The sequence below is a fragment of the Cygnus atratus genome, chromosome 2 (assembly GCF_013377495.2).
Source record: "Cygnus atratus isolate AKBS03 ecotype Queensland, Australia chromosome 2, CAtr_DNAZoo_HiC_assembly, whole genome shotgun sequence".
NCBI classification, from domain to species: Eukaryota; Metazoa; Chordata; class Aves; order Anseriformes; family Anatidae; genus Cygnus; species Cygnus atratus.
Genome location: NC_066363.1, coordinates 65682495 through 65698521, shown reverse-complemented (window position 1 = coordinate 65698521; position 16027 = coordinate 65682495). Strand labels below are relative to the sequence as shown.

Genomic DNA, 16027 nt, shown 5'->3' with positions numbered 1-16027 from the left:
GCATGTCTTAAGATGTGTTTCAGACTCAAAACTAGAATGCTGACTTTATGTCTGACAGAAAATTTATAGTCTGAAGTCTGCAGTGTCTTAAAAAGGAAAACCTGAAAACAGATATCAAGATGTGCTGAGTTAGGGGAGACATTTTGCTACTTTATGATACATAAAAGAGCAACCTGCTTTAGTGGGTTTTCTGTAGATAGGCTGTAAACACTGTCATGAAGCAGGTAGAGCAGGACATTAAAACTGTCCTGATAAAAACAAAGTCCTACTGTAGCAAGTTTCTGGTTGCTTATGTAGCACAGGAAACAAATTCCTGGGGAACGTGAATTGAGATGTGCAACCTTACATCTACCTTCTCTGATTTTAATGATAATTATTTTCCAAATTGTCACTTTTTTACAAGAAATAGCCACTCAAACCATCAATCTCTGTCTGTTTTCATCATTACTATTGTTGTTTTATTGGCTTTCATTCTATTTTTGAGACCAGGATATGCTGCTTATTGTAGCTGTAATTCTTATATATCTGATGGAAAGCGGAGTCACTTAATTGCTTCCAGTGACAGAAGTGTCCTCATTATGAGTTCGCTTCTTTTATCAGAAGAGCCTATCTGTTAATTACAGCTGTCCTGCCCCTGCTGCCCTGCAGCCAGGTAAGGGGTGAGCGCTGCTGGACTGCCAGTCCCCACGGGATGGCGCTTCGGATTTGTTTATCGAAAATAGCTGCCCCGAAATTACACTGACTCATAGAGAAACTGCCTGCAAACCTCACAATTTGCGTCATCTTCTAAAAACTGGAGTTTCTAATCTCTGTTTCCTATTTCAGTTTAGAGCTTTCTGTCTATGATCTAGCAGAGACTTGTGTCTGGAGTGAACTAGCCAGGACTTTGCTTGCTTGGTTTATTTTGAGGCTTTGTGTTCACTAAGATTACATTGAGTTATCAGCCATTAGTACACAAGGATTTGTCCAGTGTGTATTAGGAAAGGTGTATTTCATATCTCATTGCCTCCTGAAGGATTTGAGCTTGCATTAGAAACACTTGATTTACTTTTAGTGAGACTGTTCTGTGGCTGTGTCAGTCTGCCGTGTCCTCACTGAAGCTCTCTTTCCAGATAAACTAGTGTCCCTTTATTCTTGTTTTCAGGTGTTAGTGTTATTTGCTTCTGATAGATGCAAATGGGAACGTACACAATGATTTATACAAACACAAGGATTTTGGTAATCTTAACGAATAGAGCAAAAGTGAGGCCAGTAAAGGAACATGAAGTTTAAGATAGCATCTATTAAATAAATAATAATTCCTTTCAATGTATTTATTTTTATTTGTTGTCACAGCTTTTAATGCATTTTTTTAATCTGTTAATTCATCTCATCACAAACAGTTCACTGCCACCACCTGAAAATCTCAACACACAAGCCAAGCAGCCTACCAATAACTAAAACAGCAAAGTATAGCATTATAGGATATCATTATCTCTGCATGTAAGCAGGAACTAATAATTCTTGCAAATGTAACTACTACAAGCAGAAAGATGAATAATAAGACATATCTGAATGCAGCTATAATAAAATAAACACCTTCAAGGTAAGTTCGCCCCCCTGCCCTCCCCACCAAGAAAAGATGTGTATTCAGTAACACACATTTAGCTAACACAGAACAACCGAAGGGATGACAAGGCAGCTCATAACTTTCACCTGTGCTGGAAAATGTAGCAAAAAGCTATTTCCCTTCTAATGAATTAGGAAAGTTCCTTTACATATATTAAAGCACAAGCTAGAACTGGAGCATATCAGTGACAGTGTCACCTGTTGATGCCTAAAGAAGAATTCCTGCTTTCCTGTCTGCCTTCCTGTCTTCCCTCCCCCTGCCTCCAGCATGGTCCAGTCTCTCTCCTACATCATCTGTAGCACACGCTTGGAGCCTTTTGCCCAGCCTTCGTGACTTGTTACAACAGGGTGAAGGACAATTCTTTCAGCAGCATATGAGCTCACCTTACCTAGGAAATTACATTTTTGATTTTTCATCCTGCTGAAGCCTCACAGCTTAGCAATATTGTCCCATCAGGCCTTCACCTGAAATGCATGGGAAGCCAGCTGGTAGACTCCAGGTGATTTTGCTGAGCTTTGGGTAGAGGCAATAAAGATCAACCCAACAGGTGCTGCCATGTGTGATCTGGGAGACCAGCATTTTTTTCAGGATCAAGAGTAGTTGTGATTCTGCCAATCTCACTATGGATTCTTGTATACATTACTATTGTGATATATCTGCTAAACAGATATATATAAGAGGCCCCTAGAGGAACTGTGCACTTCTTGCATGGTACAGCGATGAGGTAGAAAAGTGAGAAAACCTACATCTCTGGACAGACAGCCTTCCTCACTGCTCTGCTAGATTTTGTACCCAGCTTATTTAAACAAGATTATTAAACTTTTATTTTTGCAAGTTTGATCTGCTCAAATGTCTGCATTGAATGATGGTGTTTGTTTGGTTGTTTTTTGTTTGTTTGTTTGGTTGGTTGGTTTCTCTCCCTTGCAGACTCAGCCCCAAGGTGAACTCTTTCTGTCTAGACATTTCTAGAGGAAGCCCACATTCATGGTGCAGAGCTGTCAGAACTCACTAGCAAATCTCATAATCCTAAACCACATGATTTGGTAGATGGGGGAGTAGGTCTTTGGAGGTACCTATTAAATAAATGCAAGTACCTCATTTAAATAAAAAGGGATTCTAGTAATGAGCTGAGACCAGATAACTAATAATACATATCTCAACCTTAATACAATGTATCTCCACTAAACTGTATTCTCTCCTAAAATACAAGTGCACAGTTTAGCTGTGCTTTCTATCCTGTAAATTCTCTAAGTTATGATTGTTTTTCTCCAAATTGATGGGTAGATGCATTCAGCAACAACTTTCAGATTTTATTGTAATTTAGAAACATGTATGTTTCATTACCAAATTGTTGGAGGGGAGTGTAATGAATTGTTGTGTGAAATGCAAGATATATCTGAAAAAAAATATTGTTACTATTTTTTCTACTAAAAAGTTGAAAATATACCAGTCACGTAGAAGCAAGTAGAAGTATATCATAACATATTATAAAACTAAAGTGGAAACTCACTGATTTGAAATCTTGTTCTTGATCTTACTCAGAACAGTTTGGAAGTTCATTTGAAAGAAAAGGCCTTTTACTCAGCAAAAGTTGATGGTACAGGAAAAAAAATAAATTATGACATGAGCCTGTGGTTCCCCTTTTAAAATGGCTTGCCATGTATTTTCAAATCCTGATTTTCTAAAAAGGCCTTCCACATTCTGAAAGTGAGCTATAAAGCAATAATCTAGTTGTGTAATTGATTCACAGATAGCTGCAGAAAAAAATAGTCCAGAAATCTGTGAAAGTGCTAGACAATACAGTACAGTTTACCGTGTGAGAGATGAATGCTGACACTACAAACATGATGTGTCAATCCATTAAGAGCACTTGGGCAGGTAGAGTTTCTGAGGGAGTTGTCAGTTAACATTTCCCATGAGAATTGGAGGTAATTGGACTGTCCATAAATATGACTGCTGAGCCTGCAGAGAGAGTAGCTGTGCAAAGCAAATCTCCTGTTTATGTGTTGCCAAATGAATGGTAAAGAAAACATAGCTTTTAGTCTCTTCAGACAAATCTGGTCCTGTCACAGTAGGGGAGCATAAGGCAAATAGGAATAATTTCCTGGCAAATAGGAATAATTTCCTATCTGAGAATTGCTTCAAATCACCATCTTAGACCTGCTGCAATGTGCCTGCCACTTCTGGGTCCCAGGCTGCATTCTTTACAGCCTCCTCCTGGGTGTTTTTGTGATGATTACACTCTGTGTCAAAGAATTTGTCACTTCTGAAACCCATCACATTCCACCTTACTTTATGCACTTGGTTGAAGCACTGAAAAAAGTGTCCAATTATTCTGAGCTCTCTCTTAGCAGTCAGCAGAGAAAGAATAGCATTTCCAGAAAGCAGTTAACGTTATAGGCTGTGTTGTTCTGGGAGATGCTCTCTCTCTCTCCATGAACTGTAGTGGGAAACTGGGTCCTAATCAGACAGCACAGATCCAGAAAATTAGTTGGTACATATCCAGACATTAGTTTTTGATATAGTCATCAGTCACTTTTAGATTTCCTGCAAGGAAAACAAACAAACAAACAAACAAACAAACAAAAAAACTTTTCCATGTCATTAAATATTGGGCAGGCAACAGGCCAGGCAGACTTGTAAAAGGATTTTGTTTTTCTTCTATTTGGCCTGCAAAGTAAACAACTTGTCATGGTCAAGTCTGTAGCACCAACCATATTTAACCAAGCATCTGAGTACTTCCCACCTTTAAGGATCCAGAAGTAAGAAAAGAAGGTGTTCCTGGAGATTGAACTTGTTCTAAGGAGGCTGGTGTTTGGAGAATAATTGTAGCTGTAGTGGATCCACCTATGTAAATGTTCACTGGGAAAGCTGAAAATCTTAAATACTGTCACTTAAAAAAGGAAAGATTTTTTAAAAACTTGTTTCTAGTAGTCATAAGAAAATAAGGATAATGCTCAAGACCAGCCAGCAGGGAATTTGAACACAGCTTTCAGCTGGAAAGTGGACACAACTGCCAGGTTGTCATGGATAAGTGATTTCATTCCCGCACTTCAGTTTCTTTATATGCCCCAAAATAGAGAGTGATGGAAATGCAGTACTGAGAACAAGAATCGCCATTTATGCTTTTGTTTTATTAGCTGCACACAGACATGTAATGATTTTGATAGTTCCTTTCTACATAATATAAAAGTAGCCAGGAATGATAAATATTATCCAACAGGTGTGGGTTTACTGGCCTTCTTCTGTAAAGATGTGGTAACTTTTTATCAGTACGCTTTGCTTTCTTTCTAGCTTCTCTTCAGAGTGATCTTATCTACCCTTTTCTAGGAAGCTGCTTGTTTTCCTGCTATACCTATAGAGTAATTATTACTGTTCTTCCAATTGCTTTGTAGGATTTTGATGATTTATCAGAAACAGATATAAGCAGTGAGGATCAGCATTGTAATATCAAGCCCGACCTTATGGAAGAGGAGCTTAAATCCAGGTTATTTCAGCTTGGAGCTAAAATGAGCGACAAGGAAACATCTTCTGGTGAAGAACAAGAGTCTGGACCTAGAACAGACCCTGAAAACCAGAAGGAGAGTTTGTCCTCAGAAGAAAATGGCAAAAGTATTCAGGAGGAGTTAAAGAAGGTAAGTGGTCATTATAGGGGAGTGAGCTCAATACTGTAAAAGTTAGAATCCAGAAATAGATGCTTGTGGTTAGAGAGTAAAACATAGCTGATTAAAAAAATAGGTCCTTTAAACTGGGTCTGAGCCTGCAACCCTTGTGCAAGTAAAACGTCGATTAAGGTGTGGGCTTCTTCCTGTGAGCCTACAGCATTAACTCTAAAGCAGTGAACTTAGTTTGTGTAATAAACATGTTAACTGATTGATACTAGTGAAACTATGTCTGTTTATACTAACTGTGAATCTACTTGTATATTTTTATTTAAAGGCATGTTCAGATCTCCTTTTTTCTCCTTACTAACCAGCAACAAAGGTTTAAGTTTTTTCTTTTTTTTTTTTTCTTTTTTTTTTTTTTTTATTTGCTCCCCTGTTTTGGTATTTTTAGCTCATTCTGATATCATAGATTCTTCTTTTGCCTCTCTGTTGGAATATTTTGTGCTTCCCTAAAACTTTATGGCCCTGTTACACTGTCAGCTAATAGGTTTCTGGTAGTAGTAACGTATTCTGGTGAAACAGTAATCCAGTGACAGTTCTGATAATGAATGAGATCTTCCATTCACACCATTTCACCCTACAGTAAGATGTCTGACTTAAAGTGTCACTCCACTTAACACCTGCTCTCTTCCCTTCCTGCTTCTGAATTTCTCTTCATATCATATAGTGTACTGGAATGTGGTATTCAGCCATCTTTTGTGCTCAGTCCACCATAGAGAAGAATTAGAGAGAGAATTAGAGGAATTGATAGCAGAACTTGCTTCAGCTGTAGAGAAACAGGCAGCCTGCTTTTTTTCTTATCCCTGACAGTTGTCTTTAAAGGTGATTTAAGTCTTCTGATGTGTGCCTTCTCTTTGGAAAGGTGGCTGTCCAGCATCTTACAATGAAATACTGAAGAAGATGATGGTGTATAATACCAGCTGTGGCTATGGTAACCTAAAATATGAAGACATACCTAAATTCATTAGGGTGGAGTGGAGTGGAGTGGAGTGGAGTGGAGTGGAGTAGAATAGAATAGAATAGAATAGAATAGAATAGAATAGAATAGGTCATTTGGAAGGAACCTTCAAATATCATCTAGTACATTTGCCTGACCACTTCAGAGCTAACCAAAAGTAAAATCATATATAAACATGCAATACCTTTAAAATGAGTGTATGACATGTCTCAATGGAGACAAGCATAGCAATCTTATCTTCAGGGAACCAGTAATTTTAGATGCCTCAAAAGCCAAATGTCCCAGTATGCTGTCTCTTTAAAAAGCCCAATTTCTGAAGAATACATGTGTAGAGAATTGATCTTTCAGACTGGTATTTAACATTCTCAGACAGAGACACAGACTTCTGATAGGGGCATTGAGTTTCAAGTTAAGTTTACAGAAGCTCTAATTCTGAGCAATTAAAATGAGAGCTCATTTGCCCACAGTCTGCTTTGAGCTCCTGAACACAGATTAAATACTGTATTTTAGCCATCCTGCTTATATTTTATCAGTGCTGATTGTCTTTGTTAGCTGTTAGTTTTCTATTCTCTGGCTTTATACTGGAACACATTAGCAACCTTAAATCACAAAGAATTTTTTGTTACAATATACCTGACCATAGAATAAAAAAAGATTAAAAAAAAAAAAGTCTCATTGAATCACTGGAAATAGGATACCTGTTTGTCATGACGATCTGACTTCTACATGTCTGCACCTTTAAAAATCTAGACTTCTGGTTTTCAGTGGAAAGTGGGAATCTCATGTAGTCGCACTGAGCTGATACTTTTATAGGATATTTATTACATCAAGACTTTTATCAATGGGAAGAATTGGCACAGCTTGAGTCTTCAGTGGGGAGTTTGCTGAAGTTGGGTTCTCAGTGTGAAGTTATGGGTTCTCAGTTCTCCCCTTAAGCTGTGCTTTTGAGTTGTATAACTGCAAACTTGTTTGAGATAGAAGGTTGAAAATGTTTCCTTTGAGATATTTGTCTAGGTCATGTGGGATACTCGAGGATTTAGGCAGGTATTAACACTCATTAGTTTTATGCTTGTCCTGGTTTCAGGTAGGACAGAGTTAATTTTCCTCCTAGTAGCTGGCAGGGTGTTATGTTTTGGATTAGGATGAGAAGAGCGCTGATAACATGCTGATGTTTTAATTGTTGTAGAGCAATGCTTACACCAAGCCAAGGACTTTTCAGCTTCTCGCTCTGTCCTGCTAGCGAGCAGGCTGGGGGTGCAGCAGAAGCTGGGAGGGGACAGACCCAGGACAGCTGACCCAAACTGGCCAAAGGGGTATTCCATACCATCTGACGTCATGCTGAACAATATATAGGGGTGGCTAGCCGGGGTGGGGGGGCCGGCTGCTCGGGGATAGGCTGGGCATTGGTCAACGGGTGGTGAGCAATTGCATTGTGCATCACTTATTTTGTACACATTATTACTATTATTATTACTATTATTATTATTATTGTTATTAATTTTCCTGTCTTAATAAACTGTCGTTATCTCAACTCACAGACTTCACTTTCCCGTTTCTCTCCCCCATCCAAGAGAGGGAGGGGGGAGGGTGAGCGAACGGCTGTGTGGTGTTTGGCTGCCAGCCGGGCTAAACCACAACAATGCTTTAGATTTAAACCCTTCTAGACCTTCAGCACAACCATCTTCAACATTTCTAAGCTTATGGTTGCCTAAAATGTTCTTCTGGAGATTCACAGCTCTCTAAAGCAAATATAAGCCTACAGCAGGCTTGCTTTACAGGTAATGTTTTGTGCTTATTATGCTACAGAAGCAGTTTGTGGTCTTTGAGGGGGTTGCAGATTCCTGAAAAGCCTGCTTTTTCCAGCTGTGTAATGAAAGGCCATGGGGTCCTGAATGCTCAGGCTGGAGTTAGCCTGCAGCCTCTCTATATTTCAGGTGTGAACAAACCATGTTCATGTTGTGCAACTATTCTATTAGTGAAGCAACTTGGACTAGCACAGTGATTTGCATATTTTTTGTGCCTTGCTTTTTTTTTTCCTTTTTTTTTTTTCTCGTTAAAACACTAACCAAATACTTAAAGAAAAAAGCAAAATCTAAATCTCCTTGGGAGTATCTTAATGACACTAATCCTGAGAATGCCAAGCATGATAAATGGGGTATATTTAGCTCTTGTTCTCTCCTCTCTCCTTCTATTTTTTTCATAAAGGTGAACAGGACAGGTCTATAGTTCATGGTACACCACAGAATTACATTCTAGAAAACAATTTTTGCAGTGCCTACATAAATGTGGCATTTTGAATGCAGTCTATCACTGTGACTACTTTATTGGATACTAAGCCATAGAGATACTGTTTAAAAAACAGACTAGCTCTTGCAAATTTTGCAAATTGTCCCATGTAGCATAAAAACTGAAATAGTTGTTAAAACCTCACTTGGGCTTCTGGCTTTGGTTGCTTTCATTTTGTACTCCTTCTTTCTTAAGGTACAAAAATTAGGAAGTTAAATTTCGGTAGTAATGTTCAGTTCCTGTCCTTGTTGCACTGATTTGCTGCTCACAACTTGCTGTGTGCTTGAGGAATTTCCTTTAATCTATCTCTTCACTTATTTCTGCTCATAAAATCTTACAACCAAGGCTTGGGAACTTTTTGTTTAAATCCTGTGTTCTGTTGACATTATTACGTGACTAGGCACACCACAATTCTTTTCTCAACACCAACCTGTGAGTAAGTTGGTTAAGTAGCAGTGAGATCCTGCTCCCTAAGTGAAACCTTCAAGTTCCTTGATCATATGAATGACAGCATAAATATTCTTCCCATACAATATTTATGCCTTCGTTTCCTGGAAACATTTTGCTCATCTTAGGTTTTACAAAGCTTTATTTTGGGTAAAGTATGAGCTACAAGCACCATCTTCATGTGTATTTGTGCCAGAGTCCCATGTTCTTTGTTTTGAGAGAGTACACCTTACATTGAATTAGCACTTTTCAACTACCAGTATGATGAGATTGACATTTTCTAGAAAATCTGCCTGGCACCTCTCTTCAGTGTGAGGAATAGCCAGTAGCTGTGGATGTGGGTGCATGTTTCTACAGCAGAAAAGACAGCCAGCTCCCTGGGGTGTGTGCTGGTGGCTGTGCCTGGGGTGCCCAGGGCTCACTGGGGGAGATTCAGTGAAGGAGAACTCATGGGACTTGGTTGCTGGAGAATGTGCTCATGGCCTTGATGTAGCTGCGGAAGTGCTGTTTTTTCCAAAGACCTGCAGGCTGTGGCAGGAGGAAACATTTGTTCTTGCAAGTGTGAGGGGTTTCACTCAATTGCAATCTCATTTTCTATCTTTCAGGCAGGTTGCCTGTTAGGTAGAGGTCTGAAGCTGCTTGTTGGCGTTGGAAGTGCACCACATGGTGAACTCCTCCTGTGTACCACAGAGCTGTTGCAGCATCCCAGTACAAGTGGCTGCAATGTTGTAACAGCGGTGCTGTAACAACGAGAGAGAGCTTGTGTCTCCTGCTGGCTGGGTTTCCATGAATAGTTTACTCCAGTGCCTACACCATCCTCACAGAAGATAATGTAGTAGTTTTTGTGGTGGTTATCTTGCAGCTCTCTGAACTGAAAACTTTCTGACAAACTGCTAGGTATTTTGGTTGTTGTTTTTTTTTTTTTTTTTTTTTTGTCTGGGCAGGTTAACTGCCATCCAGTTTTGTATGCCTGAAAGCTTTGGAAATGATTGAGTAAAAATTCCCAAAGAAACAGAACTCTGTGGCTCACTTAAGCAAGAAATTTAATAGCATATTAGCTTTACTACATTGCTATTACTATGCTAATAAAACTGAGCAGTGTAGTGCAAGGCCATCTTCCTGGGCTGACAGAAGATGCTTGTATATCTTCTCAGTATCTCAGTAGATACTTGCTGTTTCACATATTTATATGCAAGATTCTCGAAATAATTAATGTATTTTGGTGGATGATGGCTTTTATTATGATGTTAATTATCTGGGCAGTATTCCAAAGTCCAGAATTGAAAACTGAAAATGGGCAGCATTGTAAAATATGATCTTTAAAGTTTATGAACTGCAACCAACCTACAAACATGATTTTGAATGACAGTAAAGACATTTTTGCAAAAGAATGTGAAACAGTGTTTTTGTTTTCTTCTAAAAGAGGCATGAGACTTCAGTCTTCATATTGGATTATGGATCTAAAGTTTTAAATTCTCAGTTCAACGAAGCAGTCAAAGATATGTTCTGTTTTGAACTGGGGATTTGCTGGACACAAATCCCATTCAAGAGATTTCTCCCAGATATTTGCTATTACTTATTGATCCTTACTATGGAAAATTAAATTGATCCTGAGTTTGTTTTGTCAGAATATGAGTCTGGTTTCAGGCAACATAGTTGCTTCAAGAGCATTTTTTATTGCTTTTTTTTTTTTTTTTTTTTAAGTTTTAGATCATCGTCAGTGATGTTTGCATTCCTCCAGTTCTGACACCTTCTGAGCTCAATGCAATTGTGCCATCTGAGATGTCCTAGCATATCCTACAGGGTCATAAGCTACTAGTTCAGAGGAAACATTATCTTCTAGGTCCTGTATCACATCCATCAGCTTTGTTTGAAAGTCCTCAGGTACTTTAAGGTGTTTCAAATTGTACCTTGTCTGCCTGTGTTTAAGCAAGTGAATCTACCTGTAGAAGTGCAGAATGTAAGATTTCAGCTGGCTTCACACAGGGATTGCAGCACTTTTTTAAACAGGATTCCCATAGTTTCAAATTTGATACTTATTTATGTGCATGCTTGCCCAAGCCAGCTTTGTCCAATATGCATGAAATGGGAATCTCATTCGAATGGCTGACTACCAAGGACTTATTTACTTACCAAGAAAATGTAAAAGCCATTTTACAGGTACAGCCAGAAAATCAGTGAAGATTAGTGTAAGCTGCTTTAACAGAATGGTGGGAAAAATAGACTGTAACAACAACAACAACAAAAGTTATTATTTTCTTGGTTTTTTATAAGCAGCCCAAAGACTTGGCAGTGACAGATGAGGTCTATCAGATCTAGCTGGAAGACACTCAAGAGAATGCTGCTACTCACTTAGGTGATACCTGTCACAGCACAGCCTATAGTGCAACTGTGGTTGTGTCATTGCTTCAAGAGAAAACCACATGAGTTTAAATAGACTTAAGTTAGGGGGGATTAAGGTAAACCTACTGACTTGACACTGGAGAGTGGTAGTGTGAAGGATTTCACTTGTTCATCTTGGGACAGTGAACTCCAGGCAAGGGACAGTGGCAAGCAATGGGAAGTGATTTGGCACAAGACATCTCAGTTCAGCATAGGTGTTTCAGATGTAAGCATCTGGCACTAGTGAGGTACACACCCTTTTGTAACTGGAAACACATGCAGCATCCAAAAATTGAAGGGATGGCTAGCTTTTCATTTTCTTAACACCACTGTAAAGGTTTTCTTCTGTTGCTAGTGCCGCTTTGTTTTGTCATGGTGGAAATCAGTATTTCCCATCTGCTTCATTTTATAAAAAATGATGTGTCATTTGCAAAATCTGCCTTAATGAGATTGGTTATTTTGAATGCTACAAACAAAAATATAATAGGTATTGCTTTGTTTTAAATACCTTGGTAATAAAGCTAATATCTAAACTTTATGGTATTTTATATTTGATAGTTTCTTTATCCTTGCTGTTCATCCCAAACTTCTCTCTAAGTCTGAACCTATATAGATATTAACCTCTGTAGATGTTAACATAACTTTTCTGCCTTTTTATTTAACTGCTTTTCCACTATCTAGGAAAAACAAAAGACTTTTGATCTTCATTTAAAGCTGCAGTTTTTATCCACTGTATTGCAGCAGGTGAGAGCACTTTATTTTGTCCGTGTCTTCTGACATCTCTTACATAGTAAGAGATGTTATAAAGTGATATTGAGGGTTTCCACATTTCCCAAGCAAAAATTCTCAAACTCAAATTATTTTCCTAGAAATATCAGGCCTGAAAAACCAAACCTCTTGACGAGATTCAGTAAGCATTGCAGAAAATGATTTTCTCATCACAGCCAGACCTATGTTATGGGAGTGACGAGCATAAAGTAGACACGTGGAGCAGACTGGTTCTCTTATTTGGATTCATTATGATAATTTGTATTTATCAATTAAGAAGAACAGAAGATAAATATAAGGTATATGGTCTTCATATTCTGATGTACTCACCTATATTAAGAGATTTGGAAGGAAAAAAAAAATTATTTCAGCAATATGTTTTTAGCAGTTTCTGACCGTGGTGGTCTCCAAAACTCTTTGTAAACTCCCAGTTTAAAAAATGAGCAAAACCCTTAATTCATTGTAGAGGTTTTTGACAGTGCATAGGTACTTTCTCACATTGCTGATAGTGTCTATTGCTTATTGTTCTTCTTGGTGGGATGAAGTTTCATACTCTGTGCTATTTGAGTCTTGGCTTATTGGAATCAGGTTATTAGAACAGGTTTTCATTTTATTTACTGAGCAAATATATGCTTACCTTGTATTTTAAAATACATGCTATTTTTAGTATCTCTTATGTAGTACTAAGCAAATTAATTTTGTAGCATTCTCTCAGCCATAAAAAAAGGAATCACTTTTTCTGTGTCAAAGGTTGATGCTTAATTCAGCAAAACACATAACCCCCTCAGCTTTTTTATTTTTTCCATAATCTTAGAGTTAAGTTTTGTCCTGTAAGTTTTAATTGCCTTTTAGATCTTTTTTTTTCTCTTTAGTAAAAATATCAAGGATGATTTTAAAGAAAAAATATTTTTTCCATTTGTGCAACATCATCATCCTGTAGATACTCTTACAGAATCCTGTGCAGATTTTAAGACTTGAATATTTCCATTTCCAACTTAAACCATAATATTATACCCACTGGAAAATAATTTTTTTCCTCATGAGTATAGGAACCTTGGTTTTATAAACAAGACATTGCAAATTATAAAAACTAACATCTGTAACTATATTAAGACAGTGGACTGAATTCATTAGTTAAAATGTAGTATTGAGTATTACCTACCACAACCAAAAAGACAGAATAATACCTGGTAAGGTAATTTGGCTGTGAGGTAATTTAACTTTCATTTTCTAAATGAGGACACATAAATGAAGTTATTGACGTTAAAGTCAAGGCAAGAAGTCCCAAACTTACACTTGTGAGTCATTTCGTAATAGCATGTCTTTTCATAGTATGCTTGTCTTCAATCAGTTATCAAGGGAAATTTTAGCTTTCTTTCCCAGTTTTTGTGGTATTGATTAGCTAGGACATACTTTTAAGCCAAAAGATCTTTTGAAGGTCAGGGTTGATGACTGCAGTTAATGGTCGAGAATTGATGGCTTTGTTCGTCCCACACTGTGACTTGACCCGTGTCCCAGATCTTGCTTGCCTGTACAGAAGATGGACTTTTGGTGGGCTTTTCAGGGCCTTCTCAAGGCTGTAATATGAACTCCCACACGGGTTGGGAGAAGGGGAAAGGCAGGGTTGGGTTTTGGTTCTGTTTTTTTGTCAAGTCTGGATTCAGTCCAGTTACTCTGAAAAGATGAATCAACCAAAGGCAAAGCAGAGCTTCTCCCCAGTCCCTCTCAATTCCTCACGCAAAGATGGTAGCTGTTAACTGAGAAACAGGCACACAACTGAGAGCGTTACAGAACAGTTTGAGACTGGAGCTAAAAATGACTGCACTACAGGTCACCAAGGACATGGTCGATACTGCCAGGGCTGTTAGTGATGGAAAGCTTCCCTTGCTTGGTTTCTGGATCTAATTGTTGATATCAACTGTTCTCTATTGAACAGTAAAGTAAATAATTTACATGCAAAGGAAATGGTGTGGAGATGTCATAGGCTGCTGAGTTCCATACATGTACTTAATATTCACCTACTCTTGGCAGTTTGGACACTTACGTTGCTTCAGGTTTATCAATATGCTTTACTTCCATTGCTCATCATTCTTTGCACAAGAATGCAAATATAGTTCTAAAAAACACTTTCCAGTGTAGCATCCCTAATTTAAAAAAAAAAAAAAAAAAAAAAGGAAATTCTGGCAGCATCAGTAGGGAAAAGAGAGACAGCAGCAGAGAGGGGAAGTGGCTAAAGGTCAGTGATAGGTAGTTTAGACCACTGAAACATTCTCTTCAGCAAAACGGGAATCCTTTCCATCTGTCCAACAACACATAGAAATGACAGTATAGATGTTTCATAAGATGCTGTTTGTTGTATTCAATGTATACAGGCACACATGTATGTATATGTGTTTGCACACACACACACACTTTTTTAGTATTTCATTGGTTTTAAAACTGTTCCACCAAGAACTCAGGAACCTGAACTTCTCGTTTTGATTGTGTCTAACGTATTTGTAAGCCTGGTTAGGAATTATCAAAATATATATATATATGTTTTCTTCATTCCATTAAACTCTTAATCTCAAATTCAATAGAAAATAAATTCTCATAATCAGTATATACATTCAATTTTGGATCAACTGCATCAATTTAATTTGAGAGGAGTGGTGTCAATTAAGCAGCATGGTAGCACAGATGAATTCATAATGCATCCCAGTTTTTCGAGAAGAATGGCTGTGCTTATTTTTTCTGTGATAGCTATTTGTAATAGAGATTGCTTTCTGTGTCTCACATCCATATTAGTTCTTTGCTTGACGAGATGGATGGGAGAGACTTCATCATGGCATGTCATCTGTCTCTTTGAATCCCTTATAGGTGTTAACAATGACCTTTCTTGCAAAGGCAAAATCAAATTAGACAGCCAAAGGTCTTTACAGCAATTTGAAATGTCCACCTACCAGCATGATATTGTGTGCGCGTCTGTGAATTTTAGGTTATTTTCGCAGAACCTTGTAACTTCTGAGTTTGACGTAGGTGTTTGGGGAGAGGATTGTGAAAGACTAAAACTCCAGAATAACACTTCTTCTTTTTTTTCTTTTTTTTTTCTCTATTTCCCTTTACATATCTTAAATAATTGTCTCTAGACTACCCCACTAGGTTTGCAAACTGGTCATTTTGGAATATAAGCAGTTTGAACAGCATTTGACATTTGCTGGAGATAGAAACATATGAGACAAAAACATTAACTGAGTAGCTGTTTTGTTTGTTTGTTTGTTTTCATTTTGAAAACCCCTGAACTCTTTACATATTAATTTTATGTCTCCTTCAGGCAGTCCTTAATCTCATCTCACTTCTATAAGTATGCAGCCCAAAGTAAAACTGATTTCCAAATATCCTTTAGCAGAAAACTTACACAAAGTTTGAATTTAAATAATTCCAAGATATTGCTTGTACTCTTCAGTTTTGTGAGATCTACTCTTCAGATGTACTCCAAGGAAAATCACTTCTTCTGGCCATTTAATTTCTTTATGGTGTTTAGTGCCGTTTCTTTGTTATGCTATAAAAGTAGATGTTTCACAAGCGTAAAGAAAAGCTTTAACTCTTTGACTCAGATACCTCAGATACCTGCAGGCTAGCATCAAGGTATTTGCACAGAGACAAGCACTTTATGAGCATTTATCTAGCTGCCATGCACAACATTTAATGTGAAGCAAATCTTAATCTTCAGTTTTAAAAACCAAGCAGCATCTGCCACTAAGAACTTATCAAAAATCTAGAAAAGCTAAAAATCACATTTCTTACTTGCTGAACTTTTCTTTCCCTGTCCATTACATACTGAGAAGGAAGGGTATTTTACTCAAAATCTTGATTTCATAAAACTTCCTATCATAGAACACTTTACCAGGAAAACAATAACTGTGTTCTGCA

At 37.8% G+C, this 16027-nt stretch overlaps 1 protein-coding gene across 1 annotated transcript in view; it reads left to right on the top strand.

Annotated features, from left to right (window-relative positions):
- Positions 1-16027, top strand: part of MYRIP (myosin VIIA and Rab interacting protein) — a 177588-nt gene that overhangs the window by 148391 nt on the left and 13170 nt on the right. Inside the window, exons 10-11 of the mRNA XM_035568846.1 lie at positions 5005-5244; positions 12029-12091. Of these exons, the coding sequence (XP_035424739.1) occupies positions 5005-5244; positions 12029-12091 (303 nt within the window). The remainder of the gene's footprint in view (positions 1-5004; positions 5245-12028; positions 12092-16027) is intronic.